Source organism: Galendromus occidentalis, unplaced genomic scaffold (genome assembly GCF_000255335.2).
Source record: "Galendromus occidentalis unplaced genomic scaffold, Mocc_1.1 scf7180000076381, whole genome shotgun sequence".
NCBI classification, from domain to species: domain Eukaryota; kingdom Metazoa; phylum Arthropoda; class Arachnida; order Mesostigmata; family Phytoseiidae; genus Galendromus; species Galendromus occidentalis.
Genome location: NW_003804370.1, coordinates 693745 through 719985, shown reverse-complemented (window position 1 = coordinate 719985; position 26241 = coordinate 693745). Strand labels below are relative to the sequence as shown.

The following is a 26241-nucleotide window of genomic DNA, read 5'->3' as shown; positions in this document are numbered from 1 at the left end:
ATGCTGTACGAGAAGTAGTTCAATCAGTAGTAGAAGACGTTGGTAGATGGGTCTGTTGAGTTGCATTCAGTTTGTTTGTTTGCTCGTTAGTTTCGATGCTTTGATGAAGAAAGAGACAGTTTGACAAGTATTTCGTAACTGTGCTACGTCGTCCTATCCTTCCGCTAGATCTCGTCCAATTGTACATGAGGAATGCACGTTCTAGCATGTATACAAGGCGATTATTCCTTTACAATTTTTGATCTCTCCTTTAGACTACGACTTCTGTACTTCTGTCTTGGCAATTATCCGCTATAATCGATTGCTATTCATTGCCTGATTTAATGCTGCAGCTGTGGTCAGTCCCAAGTGTGTGATATCTCAGACGCTTGGGGTAGCTGTGTCTAATATAAGCTGATTTCTGACATGGATGCCGGTTCGGGGGCCGAGGATCGTATCATTTAGGTCAGGATGAAGATTCCAGTCGATGACCTAGTAATATCTCTTTTTTGTGAATCGAAGCTACAATCACGAGATTATGAGTTGTCGATCGATTTGATTATTCCCAAGGCGCTACAATTCCGGCAGCTGATGTGGTGGGTGTTGAGTACACGAGGGTGAAACACTTTGCTAGAGAATGCTCATAATTCCATGATCGTCGCCTTCATTGTCGTCGAAGGTAATGATATTTGGTTTGGCATGGAGAATTTTTTCCTTGGGGGATATGAGTCGAATGGTGTTCTGATTCTAAAATACAATTCACTAGTCTTTGGGGGTCGGAGGAGAGTCCTTGAAAGTACTTATTTTCGGCTGATCTATTTGGTCGTTGTCGGACTCTCCTCCGCTGTTGCTTTGGGGCTGAGAATCGCACTTCTTAAGACTGCTTCTCAGCGGCTTGGGCTTGGGCCCGATCTGCGGCGAGGACTGGCGACGCGCTCCAAGAGGCTTCTTCTGGAAACGCACCTGTGCAATGAGAGCGACTCAGTTAGAATCACCGGAACATTCGCGGTCACTGTTCACTATCAGTTTGCGGACACCATCCGGACGTAAGTTAACGGGCATTTACGCGTGAAAAATACAAATCGCGTCTCCCAGAGTTTGTTTTTCATTCCAGGTCTACCAGGGGAGCAGTCATTGAAATCAGCAATCTCATGAAGTGATGACATGAGGGCGATCGTCAGCGAGACCTGTGCTCCTGCCGAATCACTTTCCGGAGTCCAAGGAACGGTGCTTCATACACTCGAACAACATAGACCAACACAGTCCACAGAACAACCCCGAGATTATGATCGATATCCGACCCCGACCCTTCATCATTTCATCGCAGTGGGTGGGGACCAGTCGGGCTAGGCATTCCTGGCGTTTTTTTCTGAAAATTCGCGAGCTCGCGAGGAGCATCGGGCTTCCGCGAAAAATGTGGTTCCATGACCTGGAGCCAGCAGGAGGGGGGCTCTTCATTCTGGGTTTCATTGAAATCGCCTTGGGTCATATGAGGTCGAAGCCTAGAAATATTTCCGATGACAAACGCCGATAGGATATCGGTCGCTCCCGTTCTGGGTACTTGGCACCGCGTAGTCACGCAGAACTCAGAAAAGAAGGACAGCGGATTGCTGCGAAGCACCAAGGAACCAGGGCGTGGGGAGAAGGAGGACCCGACCGATTTACTGAGAAATCGCTCCTGAGTTGATAGGAATATGGTCCCGTGATATCGCATCGCAGGATCGTATGGATCAATAACACCATGAACCATGAGGTCGGCCGCTGCCGGAGAGATAGGGAGCGGTTGGATTTTCCGGAGCGATTTGCAGAATCTGCATGAGCTTTCAGAGAAGCCTGAACGGTTATATACATACATCTATCGCTACTTCTGGATACCGAGAGACTCGGAGAAGTGCTCGCCAAAGTTCATTTCGGAAAGACTGCAGACCCGCGGGGACCAGAAATTAACGCAGCAATCCGCGGATTTCATGGCGGAGATCACGGCAGCCCCAAACGTTTAGCCCTAGAGATCAGTGTCCACATGTTGGGCGAGTCAGTCAATGCATTTTTCGATATTCTCGTGGAGGTACGGATGTTCAACAGGCCGAGCAGAACGGACGACGCGGCAGATCAGATTTGTAAACATTTCCATGAGGGGGTGGAAAGAGGATCGAGGTCGTCAGCTGCTTCACACGGGCAAATTAACATACGACATGAATGCATAATAAGGGAAATCGTTCTGTGGATAATATAAGTGTACTGAGATCGTTGTGAACACGCGTGAATCTAGTGCAGAAACAACGACAGAATCATGATCATCAGACGAACCATTCCATTCATGAACACGGCACAAAGAATTCCATGTCACGGAACTTACTCAAGTTATGTGCCAGCATATGATCGATTCCTAAACAGGTCAGGAAGAGAAGAACAGAGGGGACCCTTGTCAGTAATTGGAGGATGGCTAGAGGATAATGGAATTTTCCGTCGCGTGACATTAAGTCGGGACCCAAATCATTCGGTTTGCCAGAGAGAATGTTTGAGCCAGTCCGGGCATGGGGACTAATTTTTTCTTGCCGGACCGCTCGAGCTCGCGGAACCGGAGCCGGGTACTGTTTCGGTCGGGAAGTTTCCCGCCCAGCAAAGGAGACGGCAAAGTCCCACCGGATCCTGACGGTCTTCGGAACTTATTTGAGAGTCAAACTGGACGAATTACAAGCTGATAGTTTTACCTGATGATGATGTTGCTGCTGTTGTTGGGATTGATGATGTTCCTTCTGCTGGCTCGATATTTGTGAATCGCCGGTGGCGTCAGCACCAGAAGACGCCTCAATTTGGCTAGAGGGACCGCTCGGTGTAGAGGTTATCACTGCAGGAACAGAACTCGGTGGGCTGTCCTGAGCTTGGGCCTGTTGGCTGGCGATATCTTCGCCCGCTTCTTCCCCTCCGTCTTTGTCATGATGGCCCCAACCTCTCCGAGACTTACCAAATCTGAAAACAGGGATGGGCTTTCGTCGATGACGTCGATCGGAGCCGATTCCTCGCTCGAGGAAATATCTCGATGCTTCCAGGTCACCAAGGGAATTAACGAGACAACTCACTTGAATGTTTTCCGACTTTGCGCCTTCTGACGCTGCAGCCGATGTCTGCCACCTGTGGATTTCACATTTAACTGCTGCGACGTACTGGTGGACGCGTAGCTTGCCGACGGGTCACTTCCGTCGCCCGTCGGAGACGAATGCTGGCTGGGACTCGCCGGTCGGCTGGCGGTTGGCGAAAACAAAGTCGTTTCGCCTCCCGATGATGCCGCATCCGTCTCCTGTAATTCCGGCAAAAAAGTTCTTCAAACTCGCCAAGTTCGGACTCGACTTAACAACCCGTTCACAGGAAATGCACCGACATACCTGGTCTAGGCCGGTTGCGACGGATGACTGTGAGCCCGGGGCGGAGCTGGCTGCGGTTTGAAGTTGATGGGAGCTGTTCGGTGCACTTGCCTTCTTGCTCTCTCCCCTCTTCTTGATGAGGAGTGTTGACTTGCGGAACAGTCGTGGTTCAGAGCTGGCTCCGGCGACCTGTTGTTGGCCGCTGCCGCTTCCTCCCGGCTCGCCTTCCAAAGCGTCTAGCGGTCTGTAGACTTGGCGTCCCCCGCTAGGCGTTGCCCCCTCTTCTTCAGCTGACGGATAAGAGGTCCTGCGATGCATGAAGCGGGACATGAGTCTTCCCATTCCTCCGACATCGCTGCTTCCCGGCAGACGAATCGACAGAGTACGCGCGGGTAGGCTCTGACTCGGTAGCTTGAGGGAACTGCCTCGCGAAGGCAGTGCGGATGCGGGTGGGGTCGATAGGCTTCCCGTATGGGACGGCGACTGCAGCGTTTGCAGTCTGCTGGGGGTGCCCAGCCCTGGTGGGGATCCGAGTCTTGTGACGCTTTGTTGGTCGGGCCCCAGTTCGGTGAAACTTGCATGTTGCGCCGAAGATGTTGACGACCGAGTCGCTGCCATTTGACCCGATGTGGATGCGTGGGGCCCGCTCGCGGCCGCGGGGGTTTTGGAGCTAAAACTGACCGACTGGCTGACCACGCCGGTCGTCTCCCCCGACGCAGGCTCTCCGCTCTTGGTTCCGAGACGCCATGCGACGAGGTCCTCCTTGAGCAGCTTCAGCTCGTTGACGAGTTCGACAAATAAACATCCCTGACTTTTCGGCGGCGCTCCCGGCAGTGCAATTCCGCCTTTGAGCTTTTCTCTGATTGATTGCTGATAGAAATATTCCTGTTCGTTGTCGCAGATTATCTGTAGGATCCTGTAGCGGATCAATGGAAACAGGAGTACGAACAGCGGCGTGCGGTGGCTTACCTGGGATTCGGGGGATCGAGAAAAGATATTAGTCTTCGTTCGGGAGGCGTTTTCGCTAGATCATCAGCGATTCCGACGACTGATAATAATTGAATAATAATTTGAGGAGGCGGCGTCTCACCAAAAAATCCAAAAAGTTCCATAGCGCCAACCCTCCGTACAGACGACTGCCCAATTCTCTTATACATCTCGCGATTCGGTGCCAGTCAGCGGATAATTGTCTTTCGTAACAAACTATGAGGATCTTGAGTCCTGTAAGGAGGGATTAGTCATGAGAAAGACCGCTAATGATCGTTATCGAAATTATTCGCGCCTCTCTCCCCTTCCAACCCCTTGAATCATGAGGTCCAAGCGGGCTCACCAAGGAATCCGATGCGGTAAAGCGAACTTCGCATATGTGAAGGAGTCTTAGCGTTTGAGGTTGAATCCTCTGCGATTGAGCTCGCCTTGGCACTCGCCTGGCCTCCCTGGCCGCCAGTAGCGTTCCCCTGCGTCGGCTGGGGTTTATTCTGAGCGGGGTTGAGCGCGTTGAGCACCACAGTTAACGAGAAGGCGATGTCGCTCTGGCGGACCTTGGGTACGTCCTTGACGCCTGACGACACCCGCAGACACAGCGGGAGAATGAAGTTCATCAAGTAGATTTCCGTCTTCTCTCTAGATTGCAGTAGAGCTTGGCCGCCGCAAAGTGATTCTAGAGACAGAGTTTCACCGAGTGCTTGCATTTGCATGGCGATCAATCTGACAGCCACCGAGCAGAAGCCCGGCGGCGGCGATTGCGCCAATGCCGCTGCCGACGAACCGACATTGGATTGCGATTCGCCCGAAGTCGTCGATGACTCGCCGACAATGATCAGCTGACAGATGGAGACCAGCGACTTTAGGTGCGGTAGATGTGCAACATACGGGTGCTTGTACAATGTTAGGTAGACGCCACGAAGCAGATTTTTGGCTGCGTCCCAATCGACGAGTCGCTGTGGAAGGGCATCGTTGACTGAGTTTCATCAATCGCTGGATGTAGACCTCGGAAGTCCATCGGAAGAGGCTCACTCAGAAGGGGGGACTTACTCGTATAGCGGGTTTCTTAGCTATTTTCGTAAATGTTCTGTCGAGTCGTCTTATGACCATAATTAACGCGGGCCTCATGGTTTCTTGCGCCCACTCGGAAACCGGCAGTACCTGGGAGGCATTGAGGAAGAGCTTTTAGTTCGAGCGCAGAAGCTTCGGACCTCATGACGAGGTCAACTTTCGATAGAGATTACGGCGACAAAATAATTGAGGGGAGGGCATGGTCATGCCTACCTCATTGAGATATCGCCGTAAGCCCCGGCCCGCCATCGTATCCGGGTCGTAAGGGGACATTTTCAGCAGGCTGTGGGCGATTTCGGCTAATCTCTGCGAATCGAGAATATCAGAATGTCAGATCCTCAATCAAATCAAAATCGATAGTCAAATTGCCGTTCAGGCCCTCGACGAGTCGCCACCGAATACTTGGGGGAGGGGGTGGAGATGCTTACGAGATGACATTTCACGTCGAGAAGCTCCGTGGCTTTGCTCGGAAGGTCTGGAATTTTCTTCGAAAGATCGGCAAGTCTCGCAGAACATTTCGTTAAGAATTCGGCCACTACGTTCAGTAGCGTGTCTCTAGGTTTCCTGAACTCCATCCGGAGGATGTCGCTGTCCTCGTAGTCTCTCTCGAAATAACCGCCCTGTTTTCGATAATTTAAGGCTTCGTTCATAAATCGCGATGGGAGATCTTCTTCGATCTCGAATTGCGGCGAGCATGCTCCTCGGGTTGCGTTCTTCATGCTCGACCCTCTCAAGTCGATGGTTCGTTGAGGACCCGAGTAGGGTCTAGTCAAGGGTTCTGCGTTCATGATGAGAGTTCTCATGCACAGCGAGATGCTGTGAATCATTTGCAATTCGGAGCGGGAACCACCGGTTTCTTTTTCGTCGTTAGCGACTGCAAGTGTTCCAGGTAGTACGGGACGATCGCTTCGAGAATCGTCTGGAACGGCGGAAGAGGACCGTGAATATTGACCGTATTCTCGATTTTTCCCCGCGGGTATCTCGAAACATTCTGTCGATACAGCGTGGGAATTCGGAATCCGAGAAACTCTGCACGATTGGGACCGAGGAACGACCGGTATACAAATCGGTATCTAGATGGATGAACTCACGAGCATTTGGTGAGACCGATGCGAATCCGCAGAATAGGCGCACACGGTCACGCTCAGCGATATTGCGTCCAGGATTGATAACGAATCAGGATCCATCTGATAACAGAAATCGAGGGCGCGGAGAGGTTTCTCCGCATCCACAAGCTCCAGAATGTCCAGGGGGTCAACGATGTACTGGGAGAGAGACTGCAATAGCTGAAGGAGGAAAAACATGCTCGTTGAGGCGGTGTCCCGAACGGCTTTGGGGCTTGATATCCTAATTTCAATCCTTCGTTCATAACACTCCGCTCTCACTTGAAAGAACGCTTTCGGTTGAACTTTTGATGCGTCTCCATATTGACTCGCTGTGTCGGTGTCTAGCAGCGGGGCGACGCTACCAAACATCTGTAGAATGAATGGCTTTCGGTGCATGATGTAGAATTGTTTGCAGATAAATTCTATGGTGCGGCAGAGGAGGCCGTTGGTCTGGTGGTTCGAATAAATCTGTAGCATTGTCGGCATAATGAGAAGATATCTGCAATGAGGAACAAAATATATCGGAGCTCATTCTGAACGTTGGAAGGATCATCGATTCATCATCATTGCTGATCGATCCTCATCATCCTCATCATCAGCAATTCATGGAGAGATCGTGGGCGAAGATTGATCGGGAACGAACCCGTTGGTGGCGAAGATATTCTTGAATTGGTGTGCGGCGTTGACGTAAGTGGCGCAGCAGAGGCGCAGGATGGCAGCGTCTTCGCAGTGCAGAACCAGGGCACCATTCACAACGTTGAGAAATAAGTGAAGATCCGAGGAATGCGCGAAGAAGCCAGACATCGCCTCGAACATGCGTGCCATTAGGCGGACCTACAAGGAAAGAATCCTCTCGTGTTTCACCGACTGCGATCAAGCGTCCCAATGCCATGGAGTTCCTCAGGAAAATAATCTAGGTAAACACTCACCCAGCAGAGTTTATGCATGGTGTCCATGGCGAGTACCTGTTTTCCATATTTGCCCGTATATAAGCTAAAATCAGCTTCCAACGCTTTTCTTGGGAACGAAGGCAGTTTCGTGAGTTCATCGTGAAGGAAGAGAACGCGAGGTGCTAACTGATGATTGCTACGTAGTACGGCCAGACTCATTAAGACCTGAAAGATGAGGAGTTAATGTCGGCAAAAACGAAATTCCGTCCCTGGATCCCGATCCAGGTAGAACACATCTCGATTCCCATATATGAAGCTCCACGAGCCGGAACAGACCTTGCTAGCCTCTATAAAGTGCAGTTGAAAGTACTGCATCTGAAGCGCTGCGTGCGCGGCGTCGGGCTCCATCTTGACCAGATTCAGTTGGGGGTACTGACTGCGTTTGAAAAAATAGTGGTCCCGAACATACGCGCTACTTATATGCATCGTATCTGAAAAGATCGTCCCTCCGTGAAACAGTTCGCACATCGATGCCGAAGTGACGACGAGACTAAGGTGAGTACAGGGGAATATTTATTGTGTCATCAATCGAGGAGCCCTACTCACTTGTCTTGGTATCGACTAGGAAATAGCAGTTTTGTTGGTTCTCCTCGATGCCAAAGAAATCTAAACTGTCTTGAAGAATATGTTGAAACAACGTATCTTCGTGAATAGGAAACTGAGACGGAATACCCCCTGGGTCATCTTGGCCTGTGGAGGAAAAGTCCCCGCGATCAGCGCTCGATCCGTAGAGCATTAATTCATCTTCTCGTCCGAGCCAGAATTTTCCGACACCTCATTGAAATACGACATCCTTCAATGCGGGGAAACATCATGCCGATACTCACCGTGCACGATGATTTTCTTGGCACTCGGCACATTTGCCGTTATCAGGAGCGTGGAGTCGCATTGCTCCTTGCGGAGGACCTGTTTGAGGTCCTTTAGATAGAGGCCGTAAACTGACGGTACGACAAGCCACAGAGCGGAGAGCGCTGCCGCGATCAGCTCAGTGTAGCCTTCGCACGGTGAACGAATGTAAAACATGATGAAGCCCACGATGTAGTTGTACATGACATGCGCCGCCTGAGTCGGCAGGCGGGGCATGAAGCGAATCAGTCTGCGTAGGATCTGAATGATGGTGTCAGGCTTTTCTCGGGTTAATCTTTCCAGGAGGTACCGGAGAAAGAGGGCCGTATCCTCGACGAGGCATTGCCAGATGACCTTGTAGGCCACCTCGTAGACGGCCACTCCTTCGTGGTTGGTCTGAACGTCTTGTAGCATGTTGATGATCGTGATGGCAGAGGAACACATGCAAGATGGGTATAGTGAATGGGCAACCTGAATAGGGTGTGACGCGTGCGAACGGTCGGCCCGCTGCTGCGGGTCGTCCAGGTCGGAAGCGGCTTCGGCGCTTTCGTGTTCCGCATCCGGTGGGTGCTGGAATAACGCCGGTTCGTACGCTGCTTGCATTGTGGGACTAATCGAAGTCATGAAAAAGTTTTCGCGTTCTGTGGTCCGTTTCTCGTCTTCGGCTTGAAGCGCTCGCTGTATAGATTCCATTTGTTGCTTCCGACGGGTCTGAGTTGCCGTCACAAATGATCGTTGCTCTTGGTTGATGGTGACTTCTTCTACTTTCGTTTTGATCTGCGGCATCCACGGTGGATCCGCCACCGGGGCGGAATCCATCGCGATCCGAGGACTCGGCAGCGTGAATTCGATGTTCGGTGGAGGCACCTTGAACAAAACGTGTGCGCTATCCTCCATCCGAGGCCAGCATTGATATCGATGTCGCCATAGGTTTTGGATCCGGAGCAAGGCTTGGATTCGCTGATTGGCGTCCTCGGACTTTAGTTCCTTCTCGATCAGGTCACTGGCACGCTCAGAGGACTTCACGGCGCAAAGGATGAACACCACTGATGCCACTGAGCTCAATTGTTGGTCTGGTTCGAGGATGAGTTCCCAAACAACGGGAAGTATATCTGGAAACGGGGCACCGTCGAAATTATTACAAGGAGATTCAGAGGGGAAGGAGGAAAACTCTGTGATATCTTGATCTCAATCGATAGTCCGAGCCCGATCGGAAGCCGAGGCTAACCTTGAAAGTTCTCTTCCTTCAGTATCACAGCTCCCTTCACGAGTATGGACATCGGGGAGAGGAACACGTTGACAACTTGATTCCGTACGTATTTCAAGAGGGGATTCTCCTCTTTGATCTTCTTCTTTCGTTCCATCTGGGACGTCAATTTCGACGATGGTTCCGCTGGAATTCGAGAGATTATTCCTTATCAAGATCGCATTCGTTTATCGAGGTAAAAATAGTTATTTTTGCATGATTTCGAAAAAGATCGCCCTCGATCGGTGATGGTTTTCGATGTTCATCATTCGAGAATCCGTCCATTCAAACTATACTTTCGCTTCTCTCCCAGCGGTAGGTACATACATCGAGGCAGTTTTGACAATTTTTCTAGTGATTGATGATAAATTCTCATTGGTCTTGATTGATACTCCGACGTTGATCGTAAGAACTGGCTGCAGGAAATATGCACCATTCTGAAACTCACCGCCCATTTCGAGATCATGCACGAGACAGGTAGCGGAACCGTGAAGGGACCGGGCTCCACTCAGATGTGGAGTATCCAGTGCCCTGTCCTGGCCATCGACGCCCTTGGCCGTGCCTGATCCCGAGCCCGAGCCCGGGCCAGCCCCTTTATCGTACAGGTGACCCATGCTGGTCTTCCTTCGCAACGGGGAACTGGGCCCAGTGATAATTTTCTTGAATTTCTTCTCTTTGCTCTTTTGTTCCTTGTCGGCGTCGACTTCATTTTCAGTCCCCATGGCTGCTGTGCAAGGGTCTTCCGTCGAGCACTCTGTGAGCCCGAAGTCATCGCCGTATATTTTCCTAATGCTTTTCGTAAGTCTACTGCAAGCTCTCAGTTGGCGTCTGAAAAGAGCAATGGACGTCCCAGCTTAGTTCTCTATCTGGAAAGAAGATATCGATGGAAATTTCGGAGGCTCGGGCGGAGGAGGCCGTACCTGTAACAGCGCGGGTGGCAGAACCCCTGATGGGCGCAAGAGAAGTTTAAGGTCTTTGTGACCGCAATAATTGATGAAATCCAAGGCATTTGCTGTGAGAGTGTGTTGTCGCCGGGCGTTAGCTGGGACGCCAGAGAGGAACCGGCTCCACAAGCTAAGGCTCCCGGGTGACCGGGACCGCCGTGGGAACCCGCAACGCCGACTCCTGACGTTCCAACATGTCCAGTCGCGCCTTGTTGATGCTCAGCTGGACTGTCGGGCGGCTGATCGTCACTCAAAACACCGGGCGACTCCTCTCCTCCACTGTTGGCAGAAAAATATCGAAATTAAGCCTTTGCTCGCTTTCTTTCCCGATTCGGGTCTCCCTGGCACCCATACGCACCTAATATCAGCGCGCTCGCTCGTATCGCTTCGGTCGGATACCGCACTGACTTTACGCTGCTGTTGCTGCGATTTCGAAAGCGTCTGCGATTTGATGCTCTCCGTTCTCTTCAGCATCTCTTCGGCATCTTCGTCACTAGCGGCAATTGTTGATGATCTGTACGGGGTAAGGATATTTTTCCTATTCCGTAAACTGACGCAGAGAGATTTTTCTCATCATCTCAATATCAGAGAAGGCTCTTCTCCGAAGGTGATCTCGACTTCCTACCAACCTAGGGCGATTTTTACGATCTTGTCTCTTCAGTTTGAGGCTACAACGCTTCAAACTCGACTGGTGGTGACCCCTTCTTAGCAGGTGGCTCGCGGCCGCAACCGCGGTAACAGATCCCGCAATACCACTTCCGCTTGGTCGGCTTCCCCTAGAGGAGTCGAAATACGAGAAATTTCAGCCGAATGAATGAATGAATTATTGGAATGTGTACGTATAGAGCCTCCGTCTCGGGTTCCAGGACCGATCACGACATCGTGCTTCTCAGTGTATGAACATTCCTCACCTTTGCCTTGATTGTCTACCTTGGCCTGAACCGGTCTGAGAGAGTCCCGATTCGGCCTGCTGGTGTAGATGTTGCTGTTGGAACGATAGAAGCCCGGCCGCCATATCGGACTGGTTGTCGGACTCGGCGTCGGCTTCGTGAAGCACAAAACTGATCCTTCGCTCACCTACTCCTGCCATAGGATGTGCTGCCTGCGTTTGCTCCGCAAGCGAAATTAGGCTGTGAGCCGATGTCTGGCTTACAGCTAATGTACTCAGAGCCATAGACCATCTCCTGTTAGCGTTGTGTGACTGGAAACCGGCCGAGGGTGCCATCGAAGAGGGTCCGCCGGCTAGATGGCGTTCCCCCCTTGTTGATTGGCGTGAGGGCCCTCCCCTGGCCGGGAGACACTGGAACGTCTCTCGCAGAAACGACGTGATCTCCAGCAAAAGTTGACATGCCGCCATCTGCAGCGCGAATGGACAACGCTGATCGCAGATGGACGCTTCGTCGAGGAAATCTTCTTCATCATCCTCGATGCGCAGCTGTTTTCTCCGGGCGTCATCGGTGGAAATCTGCTCCCAGCTCTCGAATGGAAAATCCTGAGCTGCCAGGAGCTCTTCTAGCCGTGCTCCAACGGCTTCTGCCCATTCGTGGAATAGCCGGCCCGCTGCTCTCTGAAGAGTATGCATTCTGAAAAGGCGATTACCAAGGGTCAAGCTCGATGAAAGAACGGAAGGAAATAACACGCCCGAAGGCGGGGAATATTGTGAAACTCCGGTACGGAAATATGAGTGGAAGGAATCGCGTACCTGTGGACAGCAGGTTGACTGCGTCCTCCCGCGCCACCTGTCATCGCTCCGCTTGCACGGAACAACGGAAGGTTCAGCTTCATCCAACTCGGCCACAGGCCTTTGTTGCATCTTCGGACGAAGTATGCGCATTCGAGGAATAACGCCGCACGAGAAACGACGGGAGCTTTCTGCGGAGAACAAGAAAGAAATAGGCACGATAACGATCGTGAATCCAAGGGAATCCGTGTCCCTGAATCCATTGGCTGCGGCTTGCTAATGACTGAGATTATAGACATGTAGCTTACCAGGTCTAGAGCTGCGGCGAGTAGTGGCGGGTCAGGTATAGTACCAGGGTTGCAGGCCTCTAGCAAAAATGCGAAACGAAGCATGCCGTCGCGGACCGTCCGAATATTGACGAGTCTCGTCTCTTTAACAAAGTAGCTTGCTGCGGCCTGACTTTCCTGGTTTTCTAAATCAAAGGAGTTCCTTCGCGATAGGTCGGCCACCTCCTCGAATCCGCCGTGCTTGCTCTTGGGACGACCGAAGCCCAGCCTCGAAAGCTGTTCCTCGACTCGTTTTTTCGCCTGCGATAATTATTTGACTCGATAGTACTAAAATCATCGATCGCTACGTTGCCCTCGTGAGGAGCTGTATGGATCCAGAGATCGGAAATCCATTGTACGTACCTTGAGCAATCCGGCGGACGAACTCTTAGTAACTGCGCCCTTGCCTTTGGACTTGAATTTGTATGAGAGAGTGTCCCCGTCGAAGTCGTCGTCGGTGTCTAGCCCAAGCTGTGACGATGACGGAACCGGCGTCATGCCCGATCCGCCTGGGGGAATGTCTCGAATTAGTTTCGGCGCGGTAATGAAGGGAATTCCGCGCAGTCGAATCGATCACGACAATGTACTTATCGAATTCATTTCCTTTCCCGAACTGCCATACGGTAGGCAGACTCACCCTTGAACCAATTGAGAAGTTGAAGTTTCGAGCCTGAAGGGCTCTTTGACTTCGCACCGAGCGACAAATTGTCGCCGCCATCCGGACCTACACTAAGCCTTGGTCCCAGCGTCTTCATGAGTTTCAATGATTGTTGCGGTGTTACGCTTCCCATGGATCCTCCCACCGAGAGCGAGGGCTCGTCGTCAAACATGCTCTGAGAGCTAGGAACCTTCTTGACTGTGGACTTCTTCTTGAAGAAGCTCTTTCGGCCCGATTTGTCGGTTTCATCCACGATCATCATCGTGCTATCGCCCATTTTTCCTCCGGCGAAAGTTTCTGACTCCTTGTGGTCCTGTGGGTCCATAACTCGAGAGGCGTGTCGCACTATTCTAGTGCTAGGTATGAAACTCTTATTCGAGCGCTGATTTGGCCGCTCCGAGCTCTCTAGCAGTCCGGATAACGCGACGCGACGGAAAATTCCCCCTGTGCGAGAGAGGAACGAGAATTGGAATGAGATCTGGTTACCAGGCTCCGTCACGCGACGAACCAGGAAGAATAAGGAGCCTTCATTCCAAGGATGTTTCATGTACCGTGGTTTTCATGTATAAAACTGATGAGCTGCCGAAGATCGCAGTACAAACTCATGTTCTCCTGAGTTCGGAGTTCTTTAGCGTTCCTCGCAAGCCGAGTTGCCATAGTTTTGAAGGTGTAGCTCAGGACGACGTGCTCGATCGAGCGAGGATTCGCACCAAAATTGTTCGCATACCCTGAAAGAAGCGTTGTCGCGAGATTGAGAGTTTGTCTATCCGACGGGGAGTTCTGCGCTTCCGTTTCGTTTAGGCCTGGTGGAGGTGCTCAACTACAGAACGGATGATTATAGTGAGTTCGAAACACAATCTGCAGAATGATGTGACCGAGCCACTTTCTGCAAGGCGACATTTAGGCGGCCGAGCAAAGTTTCATGAGATGATCGGAAATTTAGCATTTTCAATTCTCTGTTCTAGCTTCACGGATTTGTTGCGTGAAGATTAACATCCGCCGCATTGACAGGCGGTGTTGAGCCAAGGGTTTGGGTTCATCGATTTTTTCTCGATGAAGACTTCGTTAGACAAGATTATTGGGTTTATGTATGTAGACGGGTGGCAACAGCCTAATCAGTTAGCTCAGCTCGGTAATTTCTGATTTAGTTAGTGCCGGCGTACGGGTTTTGCCACCCACAAGCCTCAGTGTCGGATCCGGAACTTCGTGGTGCTGCTCAAGAGGTTTTTAGTTCGTCATTCGATCCCGGTTCATGGACACACAATTTATAAACATCTCGTCCGAATTCGTCAAACGGTACACTCGTTTGACGGAAGAGATGTGCCTCGATCACCATGCGAATTGAATTCATTTCCCCGAGGGGGATGAATTCAATTTGGGTTGCTCCCGACTCCTGTCTGTTAATTGTACAACTCTCCCCAGCGACAACACGAGTGGTCGACAGCAACTATCCGGCAGTTGCCTGCCTAAGCGACGCTGTTTGTCTACCTCAATCCGACGGAACTGACGGCAGACGCCGCCTTAGTTTTTTCCGATTTCATGGTCGGGTGAGATTCGGTGTGGATAATGCGTCGCGTTTTGAGCTCGCTCGACCCAGGGAGCCGCAAATAACGTAAAAGCTACTTCGCTTGCAGATGACAGATTAGATTTAGAGCAGCATCGGGTCTCTTATTCCCAAAGCTGATTCGAGGGTGCGAACGATGACGTGGTGAATTCTTCTTAGGTTCCTAGGAGTATCATTCGGTGGGACAGTGCATCGCTATTTGGAATCACTCGGTTCCGATCATCGACCCAACTCCTGGCTGGGAATCGGATCGTGGATCAGGCAAACAGCGAAAGTTAGTGACACCACGTCTAATCAATCGACCAACCAACCCATCATCCATTTCCCATGACAGCAATACGTTTCAACGAGTGCTTAATTTTAGCCTTGACAAAGTTTAGAAATGTATCGACCAGACGGTCCTCGCTCGGATACCTTGACTCGGGTGGAATATACTCGAACAGAAGCTATTTCGACAGCTTTGAATCTGCCGAGGGGAGATAGAGGCTGAAATCGGGCAAATTGTTACAAATCCACTCCTAGAGTCTTGGTGCTTCCCGCATTTTCACACTCGAACACGCAAACAGAAATAGGTAATTGCATCAGGAAACGATCCGATAGGGAAGATAGAATGCCAAACTGACAGAGAAGCCTCCTTCCATTACAAGAGAAGTGAGAGCGTCGACAGTCGAGGTCACTGGAGAAATTCAGAGAGCACAGTGATTGGCAAACTTCCTTGTAAGTACCTTCATTAAGGTTGACTATGCCTGACGAAAAGCTGTTTCTGCAACTCGCCGACAAGCGGACCGGAGTAAGCAATCCTAAAATATGAAACGAGTGAAATTCCGACATCGAGATCCTTGCCCTCGATGCCACCGTCTTGTCGTACTGGTCGTTCACAGCAGCGAGCTCTCCGATAGAAGCTCTGAAATCCCCAAGCTGAGAAGCTCCACGAGCGACAAAGCTCCGCGGGCGTTCGATTCCACTCCCCAGAACTATTGGAGTGCTTCCTTCTGCCGGAGGGGGCGGGAAAGACTTCTTGGGCCCCGGTACAACCGTCCGAAGAAGCTTCGAACGGAAGAACTCCAATGGAAGGCGTAATATCTACAAAGCTCTCTACTTCGGACCCCGTTCGCCACGGGGACGTCCAACCCGAAAATCGTACCTGTTCTGGCGGAAGCGCTATCCTGACTGCTGGCTGCAGTCGACGTGGAGGTTCGCTTCATCTGCGTGGTTGGTGAGAGTAAGGATGTCGAGTTCTGGCAAAATCCGAGCAAGGAGTGGTATAAGTCGACGATTTCAGATAGACCGCGATTTACGGTCATATCTCTCACAAACTTTGCAAAGACTTTCTCATTGTCGTCATGAAGCTTCATCAGAATGTCTTGGGCACGGGCGCGAACTTCATCTGCGTTCCCTGCGAAACGGGAAAGGAGAGGTGAGCAATTCCAAGGGATCTTCATCATACTAGATCGTCGAGATTGGTCTCGATCGCCCCTCCATTTCAAGGTACATTCTCGTGCAAGTCGAAGTCTTATTCTGAGATATTAGAGACCTTGTCGGTGTCCCTCCCCGCATCCGTGTGGACAGCCAAGATGTTTGATGACACGGAGCACGATGTCGGCGAAGAGGTGATGCGCGCTGAGCTCACTCTCCCGTTGGCTTCCGCCCCGTGAGGCCGACGACCGATGTCGGTGCTCGTGCTGCTGTTTATATGACAACAGTGCCTCTTCGGCCAGCGATTGAAGGTTGTCGTATCTGCGAAGGAGCAGGTCAGGACTTCGTCGACCGGGTAGCGAAGCTCCGACGAAACCAATGTCTACCTCGCGGCACGGCATCGAAGCTCCGCCTCGTACATGTCTATACGAGTGACAGACAGGAAAACTCACCCTTTATTACCGGAAAACTTCGGTAACACGTGCATATGAAGGAGCTGCTGCAAAATGTTGAGGATCACTTCACACACTCGCAGGGAGCACGATGTGTCACGCAGCGTGACAGCGTGCACTGCCTTCAGCACCACCTGAAGATCGATACGACCGTCGGGTGTGATGTAATGCGTCGATCCTGAGGCTTCGTCCAAGCCTTCGAGGAAGTAGAAAATATTCGAATCGGTTTGCGAACGTGTGATGCCGAGCTGTCGACAAGGTGGATAGAACAGCTGGCCATCACCCAAAGCACGCGCCTCGTCCTCTTTAGGTGAGTCGCCGCTTTCTTGGTTGATGAAAAATTGTATCGAGGAAACAGGAGAATGTTCCGTGACCGTAATGGTCGGAGGCGCCACGCTGGGCCTCTGAAGGTGTTCCATGCTCGAGTTCTGGCGGTCTCTAGGCAGCGAACCCATCCCGTCACGGAATCTCTCATCTCGAAGTCCGTTTTCTCCATCGGTGTCGTCTTTACTACCGGCCGAAATATCTATGTGGATCGATGGGAGGCTTTTTCCGCGGGTGATGGGAAGGAACGAAGCCACGAAAGGATTTGAACCCAAGTCTTGTTCGGTTCGAAGTCCCAAAGACGACTTCGGCCGATGGAGAACCGGCGATGTGGCTAGATCCAATTGTTCTGGTAGAGATTCTGTCAACAAACGGGACTGATCACGATATGCGAATGACTCGATAGGGACGAGGCTCCTCATGTCGAGCTTCACAGAGAAGCTCATCTGTTTGTGGCTTAGTAGCAGTGCCCAATCATGGTGGGCGTCACGTACCTCTCTGGTATGTCTGAGAGCTAAGTTGAAGTTTGTGGATCACATGGTCTGGCAAATGGAGATGTTCCTCAACGAATGCCCGGAAGTCCGAACCTTTTTTGAAAACCATCGGCCTCTTTCGATTGGGAGCCGGGCGCGCAGTCGCGTCGGACGACAGACGATGTGCGCCGTGACTCCCTGACTGTCGTAGATCTTGCATCGAGCCGTAGTGCGAAGTCGACGGGTTGTGAGGAGAGTGCGACTGGAATCAAGAAAACATTTACTCCGATGGATCGAAGTCCCGGTGTCGTGCTGATAACGCATGTCGTGTTTCCACGACCCACACCCACCTTCCGTAGTCGTTTTGGAGAGGGATAGAGCATCGTTGTATGGCATTGCGTTCCACTTGCCAGCGATCCGTTCATGGGCGTTAGTGGTTCGTCCGGAGCCACCGGTAGGGAGCAGCTCCGACGTCTCGAGAAACCCTCGCGGGTGTATTCCTCGTTGATGCTCACGAGACGATGGTACACAAACTGGAGAGCCCAGTGAACTCCTTCTTCCATCCATTGCGATATGAATAAACATCGCAGAACAGATACGTCGAGATACGTGGCCAGAAATGGATCTTCTAGAGGACAATGCTGCAGAACTTCTTCTCGTGGACACTTGCAGCAGGGTCCGGTAGGATCGTCGGAGCTTTTGGTGAGCTGACATTTATCGCAGACTTTCGGAGTTCCCAAGAAGCCATCGGCGGCTTCTGGTTCAATCGTTACGTTAACTGATTCCGATCGATTCTCTTTCGGGGTGTCTTTGCTGGCTTTCTTTTTCGGAAGGGCGACGAAAACGTCGCCGTGGTTTCGTCGACTCAGATGCGCTTGGCCTACTCGCTTGTCCCATCTACGATTTGGAAGCACTGGGGCCGTGAAACATTCGATGGCCGGATGCTTGTACTGCCATAAGGGGGGCCAAATATTCACACCGTTCTCAAGCCGGAACGACCCCAGCAAGTCGGAGTGTTTTAGAAAGTTCAACAGAGGGGCATACAGGTAGACGAACACCTAGAAAGGCGAAATTCTCAGCTATTCCATCTCTGAATCGGAGTTGACAGCGGGAACTCTCCTCTGACCTGCGCTCTCCTACGCTCGCATCCGATTAGGACCCACCTGGATAACAGTTATAGGGAAAACGTTGGGTTGAGTCTGGGACTGTGGCAAACCCTCTTGGCATTCTTGACACGCGTCGAGGACGATCCAGTGTAGCGTATATAACAGTTTTGTTTCGGACGATCCGAGTTTCTCTAGACAAGCCTCCTTGCGAAGGTGCAGCAGCGCCGCTAAGCAATGCAACACGTGAGGGAGTGCCGCCTTGACAAGACGCCATCTGAAATTATTGGGAGAGTCGGAGCTCTCGTTAGTCGGGCCTCACCACTCGTCAGTCTACCTCTCGATTCCGAAATCCTCGGCGAGTCAAATTCATTCGGAACTCTCGAACTCGGTCGGGTACTCGGCGAGCCTCGACGCGTGAGAGCGGAAACGTTCGTCTAGATTGAGAGACGCTGTCTAGATGATGCTGATTAATTATTCGATCAAAGCGGTCGCTTTGTTTGAAATCAACCCAAGAGCTAGGATGTTTTCCAGCGACTTCCGGAGACTTGAGAGCTCTATGTGGCGCACTGGGCTTCTCTCAAGCAGTGTGCGTCGCCCGTGAAGAATAAGGCTCAAGGTCTTAGCCAGCCACTAGGAAAGAGACGCAGCTTCCAGTGTAGATGGCCGGTACGGTGTATCGCTTGTTTGCATGGGACGTGAGGCAATGAGGGCACTTCAAATGCAGGCAGGAGTGACTACTGCTTGTCAACTGTCTTCAGCCTCAATTCTGACAACATGCTATAATAACACATTGTACGACGATTAGGTATATGAGAAAAAGAACTGTATTGTTTCGTCTCCCAGTCTACGGCCGTGAACCATCATCAGCAACAGTTCCCACGGAAATGAGAGAGGAAAGATGACATCGGTCGCCGACTCCGGGTTTTAAGGAGGAGCAGCCACTGTCATACGGCGCTTAAATTGAAAGTAGTGATCTGCATAGCTAATGATTCGTACGAATAGAATTGTGTAGGATGACGGGTCAATACTCTCAGCTGCAGTATAAAGATACGATGCCCCGCGAAGCATTCCATGACAGCGAGGCATGCTCTGCGCGGGTCAAATTTTCTCTCCATGCGGATATGCGGTCTTCCGGTCTCGTCTCGCTCCAGCCGAGTCATCCATCGAGCATCTATCAGGTACTGCCAGATCTCACAAGAAAGGGATCGCATTCGCGAGCGATTTTTTGTCACCAGCAGAGTCACGCCCGGATTCCGGGCCTGCCCCCTGAGTGCGGCTGGCACGCTCACCTTCCGATGGCTTTAATAGCACTTGTGAGGCTTGGTGATAACCCGAATTGTATATTTTGCACGAGTACTTTTTCGAATGACTGAAATAATCGTTGGAAGGGATGTTATTGCCCGAGAGTTGCCGCACACATCGGTCCCGAAGCTCCCTTCATGATACAGAGAAAATTATCCGGGGAATTCGACGCAATACATATGCGGTTCGAGATGAGGGTGTCAATCGAAGCAGATACTCACTTTGCAAGCTTCTCTCTGTTCCATTTGGCTTACATCAACAGCTCGACCTATTTTCGGTCGGATAAATGGACTGAAACCGTATACATAGATCAGCGGAGAGACATCAAACCCGAAGGGCCGGGATCGTTCATGCAAGAAAATGGTCTTGAAAGCTCGCAACTAAGTCCACGATCCGCGGTCAGAACCCACCTAAGTTGGCGCCATAGAAATGTCTGAATCGCTAGCGGAACGGCGAGTTCGTCGGGTTCGTTGAAGGTGTCGTAAGGAGTTCCCATCGGTCCCACACCTCCGGGCAATCCTGAACCAGCGGGTCCGGCTTGTCCCGGGGTCGTGTCTTCGAACTTGCGCTTCGGCATTACGGCGACCCTTAGTGGACGAAGTTCGAACGAAGTGCGTTTTGCGGCGAGGGTCGTCGATGAGCTTCGTCTCTTACGTATTTCTCTCTCTTGATTTCCGATTCGACCTCTCTTAATTGAATTATTCATTCATTCATCCATTCTTCCTCATGGATTAGCGAACATTAGTTCAACGTCAAGATCAAAACAGTGATCACTCGAAGTAAATCGATGAGTCGACGCCTGGCTGTCGTCCTTGCACAACGAAACCGCGCAGGCCACTCCGTACTCGTTGGGCGCTCGTGGTCGCAGCACTTTCGATTGCGACGATCAAGGTTGCGGTACTGTCAAGTTGACTGGAAGTTCGACACGAAAGCATGTCACGTCGATTCCGGTCGATTCAACTTGGCTCGATCGGCTGGGGGATTCTTCGGGAGACTGAGACCTGAATGAGGTTTCTAGTCTCGGCGAGCGTCGTCAGTAGAAATCTTTCGTCGCAGAAGGACGGATTCAGTACCAGAAGAAGTACGCGGTGAGTGAAAAGAGATCATGTAAGATAACGTGGAAAGCAACGCTCGTGTAACTCTGGCTCTGTGGGAACTGCTTCAGGAACTCACAAGAAGATCACAAATTAACAATTCCGTCGAACGAGACGAACTTCGTGAATAGCGACCGAATACATAACGAACATCAAGCTCTGAGGTAGCGTTGGCTGCTGAATATCGTTCCGTGTCGTCGAAGGGGCGAACGATAAACGGCCAAACCGAAACCTCGAGGTATTGGCGCTACGATGAAACTTCGGCAATGACGTTTGCAGCTGGTCGCAGATGCAGAATCGTTCTCACCATCAGCGTCTTTCTGCTTTCCGTCAATGTTTCACCGATCCCGTTCAAATTGTTTCGAGAGTGGTTTGCTGAAAAATTCATAAAGCGCTTAGTCCACAGGTGATCGAGCTAATCGATCGAGCGATTCCTCGGGAGCTGCCGCATCCGTGAGAAACTGATATTGATTCTATCCCTCTAGCGGACCTCAATGGGTTTATTCCCAGATTGAGCTAAGGAATACATGAAGCAAACCGGGGGAATCGAGGCCTGAACTATCAGAACGGAGATGTCTCGTGGATGGCAAACATGTCTCAGACGTCTCAGGGTACAGAAACAGCCTGAGCAAGAAGAAGGCTCCCTGATTCACTCACCGACAAAAGAAAGTCAAAATGCTCCATTTTGAGGTCTTTCGCGTTCATAAAAGTTGCGGTTGTTTATTTTGTGATTGTGTGATAACTCCTTGTTGTAGTCCGATGTCGTTGATTGGGTTTGAGGGACGTTGTAGAAAGATCGCTACGAGAGTGAGAATATTTTCTCAGCTAGCTTCTTATGTTAGACTTCGGTTTCTTCGCGGCGCTTCTCCTGTTTCCTTCTTCGGTCTCGAGTAGCACTGGTCATCCAGACAACAAACAGAAAAATTCTTCCTAGCGAGAACACGACGATTCCAGCAAAAGCTTCTCCTCCACGATGGCAGGGTCGTAGACGGTAGGCAAAATCGCCTCCTATTTCATTTGGGCACACCGGACTCGAAGGCCCTCGGCGCCATCTTGGAGTTGTTTCCGTCGTTTGGCGGCCTTCTCCGCACAACCGACGATGAGGCCCGGCCGTCGAAGGAGAGCCTCGAGCGAAAGGAAAAGGGAGAGGGATCGAGGCCCTGATCAGTGTTTCCCTTGTTGATACTTGGCCTTAAGCTCTGATACTCCCAATCCCAATAGTTCGCTAAGGAATCCTCTCGTTCACGAATCATGATGGCAGCCTGTCGCCCGCAGGAAACGAATGTACCGAGCTCCGATTCTTTTCGACGCGCGTCCATCCCGGGCTCCCGGGAGGGAGGCATAGGCTAACAAGCGAGGCTCTCGGCCCGGGGAACCGTGGGACGCCTCCGGCCCGGGGAGCCGTGGGAGGCTTCCGGCCTGGGGAACCGTGGAAGGCAGTGGCGGATCCAGAGGGGGGGCCAGGGGGCCATGGCCCCCCCCAAGAATCTTCGATCCCTATACAAAAGCATGGGCCGCGAGGTGGCGCGTCATCATTTTCGGCTCTTTCCCCCCTGAAAATATGACTTGGCCCCCCCCAAGAAAAAAAGCTGGATCCGCTCCTGGTGGAAGGCTCCTCGTATCGCGGGGAAACTCGGTTCATCCTCTTCTCGATCAGATCAGCCACATGCGCAGAAACAGAACACTTGAAAAGACGATGGTAAAGATACGTCTCCCTGGGTCTTCACTATTGAGCGAATTTCTCCCAGCTCGAGAACTCATGGGGAAGTCGATGGTGATGGAAAGGAAAGGGCCTAACGATTTCGGTTTCGGCAAATACGCTGATTTCCCCCAGTCTCCGAGGAAGATTGAAGGATTAAATTAGATACTGGGTCGAGTTCATCGGAGTGAGTCATGTGAGATCCGATCCCATGTACCATAGACATACCACGCCATAGTGTGCGTAGTGAGTGAGTGCGTCTGGGAATCCCTGTTAAATGATCGCTGGAGGGCCTCGACGACGACTTCGCCGAGGGCATGAGGAGATTGGAATGACCTGCTCGACGCTCGGATCGGTGCCCGACCACTGTGTCACCCGAAAGGAGAAACGCTACCATCTCCTGGACCCATATTAACCTAGAGCAGAGCGGAGAAGAGCTGACATCTGCAAGGCCGCGAAAATCTTCCAGTCCTGTTGACAGCTTCGTGGGAAATCGGTTTCTCCAACAGAGCTTCGCGAAGAGGCGCTGTCGGCAAATTTACATTTCTCTAGGAGAAATTTCGTCCGAGACAGCGGTAATCGTCGCCGGAAAAGCATCGTCGAGCCACTCTGCGAGAACTGCTACGAGAAGCGGTTCAGCGCTCGGGCTTCACGGCGCGTTGCCTCCTCCAGGAAGAGAGTTTGATCGAGGGATCTGAGTCATCGCGAGGAGAACTGTCACCGAGGAATCGATGAGGGAAAATGAACAGATTCTTCCATGAACGGATTTTCCCGCGATGCCGATGTCAAGAGGATGTCTCAGCCCTGTGAGAAGCGTACATCGAATGTGTAAGACTCGACCTTCCTTGAAGCATTGTCTCGACGCGAACGAAGCTTGTTGAGGTGCAGCGAAGAACCGAGAATTGAGTTTGAGTGGTCAGGCAACTCTTTGAGCGGCTTCCTCGGAGAATGCGACCACGAATGTCGGTGCCGCTCTGTCTAGCTTAGACAGATCAGCCACATGCGCAAAAACAGAACACTTGAAAAGTCGATGGTAAAGATCGGGAGCGGTCCGGATTTCGATCTCCGTCGCGAAGCTCGGTGAAGTCATCGTCGCTCCAGTCTCCGGTCGATGTGAGCTTTCCTTTTCGAGATTCTCACGAGAGGTGAAGTCCGCCACCCAGTTTTAGTGTTCTCACCCCCGGAGACCGGTGTCTTCGATTGCGGCAAAAGGGGAAATTCTCAATTCCGGAGTGTTCAATAGATAGAAACGTATGGATAATTGAAACTCAGAAGAGTACGATACCGGTCCGAATTCTGATCGAAGATGGGGCTCATTCCATAAGATACGTTTGGGTCATTGGGCGCAGAAGAGGACGATAAGTTTCCCGGAAGATGCGGTACATCAGGCCCGAACGATGACTGGGGTCATCTTCTATTTAGCAGCCGCAGCAGCAGCGGTAAGCAGCAAATGAAGGTTCAAACGACAAAGACGGCTCAGAGCTCGAGATTTTTCTACCCGCCATCGCTTAGTATGCGTCATATTATGCAACAATGGGCGATAATTGCGCAAAGATTACACCAGCTGAATACACGACAAAGCTGCTGTAGGTTCTCGATAGAGCTTCGTTTGCTCTGCGTTGAGATGATCGCAGACAGTGTTATATACGCAGGGCGGGTCGAGTGCGAGCCTAGCCCAGTCTGATGACCACGACGAGTGAACGAGAATTTCTAACGGGCGGGCCAGCAAACGATTCGATTCAACTTGGCTCTACTAGAGAACGGCGGCGGCGGCGGCGGCGGCAACAACCTTGCCTCCGGAGATGCCTCCTTCTTTTCTTCTTGCCCGGCTGGCTTCTCGTTGACTGACTCGCGTCTGACTGCCGTTCTATCCTAAACAGGTGCCGGTGCTTCCCTCCGTATCTTCCTGATCTTAGTCAGACAGACCGTCGGTCGGTCGGTCGTTTGGTCAGTCAGTCGGGCAGTCAGCGGCAACCGTCCAGGCTGCTGCCGGACGGCCGGGGCCTGGCTGGGTGGTGTTCCAGGGCGTACTGGCGGCGGCTGCTGCTGCTGTCGTGGGTGTCTCAATGTCGGCGGCGGCGGTGGTAGCAGCAGCAGCAGCCTTCTCGCAACCGAATGCGCCGAGTACATACTTGCGCGCCCTCTGGGCGTCAATATAGACGCCCTGACTGAGATCCGAGCATCTCAGTCAGTGTCCGTCGCGCGACTTCCCGGCTTATCGACATACGAAGATGCCTTTCACACCCCAAGATCAGGCCAAGTGCCCCAAATGCGGAAAGTCGGTGTACGCCGCCGAGGAGATGCTCGCCGCCGGTAAGAAGTTCCATAAGTCCTGCTTCAAGTGCGGACTGTGCAACAAGAAACTCGACTCGACCAACGTCGGTGAGCACGGTGGAGACATCTTCTGCAAACAGTGCTACGGTAGGAAATACGGACCCAAGGGATACGGATTCGGTGGAGGAGCCGGCTGCCTGTCCATGGACAAGGGCGAGCACTTGGGCAACAAGGAAACTGCCATGGCCAACAAGCCCCTCGATGGAACCTATAACTAAATCACACTTAGCATTAGCATCTATCCATACCGCCGCAACCACCTGCGATTCCTAGTTCCTCGCTGTTCCAGTGATGACGACGCTGTATGCATTCTTGGGCGATAGTTACAACGGCGATTTTCAACACTATTCCCAATCTGTTGTACATTCTGCTTCTCCTGCCCGCGGGCGCCGCTTGTGAACCAAATAAATGTCGCACCTTTGTGTATAGAATCCGTCTCCTCCGTTCATCTTTCGGTGAACACGCACGGCGGCTCGTCGATCTCTCGATCGCTCTTCGGGACCGGTTCTCTCCCTACTGGGATTGCCCAGTCGACTTCCCAGACGATATCTGCAACTTTCGCGAATAGCAGACGCGCTCAATCTCGATCGAAAACTTCAGACATTGAAGCCCCCTTTCGGAAACGGGATCATCTTCCGGACGAACAGCTCGAATACGAGTCTGTACCGAGAGATCGACGCTTTATATGGTTTCACTGATTCACTGACCGCGGACAAGGTCAAAAAGAATTTCGACAGCCACCATTGTAAGTAAGGCATTGTTCTTTGGAGTCCGAGACGTCTGGTTCGAAGTTATTCTGTTTGGAACGACGGAGTTTCGAGGTTTTGAGCGGCTTTTGTTTCAAAGATCAGCTTCCCAGAAGTTGCTTGTTTACAGAGATCTAGCTCGCTACTAAGAGCTGAGTAATCGCAGGCTCACTGGCCGCTCAAGACAAACAGCTTCCCCAAGCGTCAGTACTTTTCCGTACCGAAAACGGCTAGGGATCTGAGACCTAAATGCTTGCTTGGAAACATTCTGAGAGCCAATAATCGGAGGCTTTCCGTGAATTTCAAACCTGTCATAGGTCAGAGCAGGCTCAGGCTTCTGACGCCTTCAGCTCCAGTGGAGTAGCTCTTTGTGGAGAGGTGAACTCTCATCACATTCGGGTATTTGCAAATGGGTTGGGCCGAGCTGCTGGTATTTTGGAGGAATTCGATGTTGGAGCTCAACAATCAAGAGATCGCGACCTGTCGCGCTGCTCATACGCATGTAGCTTCCCGGAAGAAGGCTCCGTGACCAGCGGATTCAATCGTGAAGTGACTCCATGTCAGGATTTTTCGGATCG

General features: G+C 51.6%; 2 protein-coding genes across 2 annotated transcripts; one reads left to right on the top strand and one right to left on the bottom strand.

The window, feature by feature from the left end:
- Positions 1 to 741: 741 nt before the first annotated feature.
- Positions 742 to 20367, bottom strand: unc80 (unc80, NALCN channel complex subunit). Its single transcript, XM_029113174.1, is given in 38 exon segments — positions 742 to 942; positions 2691 to 2949; positions 3060 to 3277; positions 3363 to 4310; positions 4432 to 4562; positions 4672 to 5281; positions 5376 to 5486; positions 5610 to 5702; positions 5825 to 6258; positions 6261 to 6315; positions 6488 to 6682; positions 6782 to 7001; positions 7146 to 7336; positions 7432 to 7617; positions 7729 to 7883; positions 7999 to 8142; positions 8280 to 9410; positions 9527 to 9691; positions 9993 to 10372; positions 10465 to 10767; positions 10847 to 11002; positions 11118 to 11264; positions 11400 to 12071; positions 12191 to 12360; positions 12478 to 12756; positions 12859 to 13004; positions 13133 to 13597; positions 13705 to 13881; positions 15132 to 15203; positions 15862 to 16113; positions 16252 to 16475; positions 16541 to 17270; positions 17404 to 17644; positions 17733 to 18440; positions 18546 to 18762; positions 19778 to 19857; positions 20012 to 20081; positions 20201 to 20367. Coding segments are annotated over 38 exon segments (11103 nt in total).
- LOC100908959 (muscle LIM protein 1) lies at positions 3713 to 25340 on the top strand. Its single transcript, XM_003738962.2, has 2 exons — positions 3713 to 3733; positions 24764 to 25340. Exon 2 carries the CDS (start codon positions 24815 to 24817, stop codon positions 25133 to 25135), a length of 321 nt encoding a protein of 106 aa, XP_003739010.1. The 5' UTR covers positions 3713 to 3733; positions 24764 to 24814; the 3' UTR covers positions 25136 to 25340.
- The last annotated feature ends 901 nt before the right edge of the window (positions 25341 to 26241 follow it).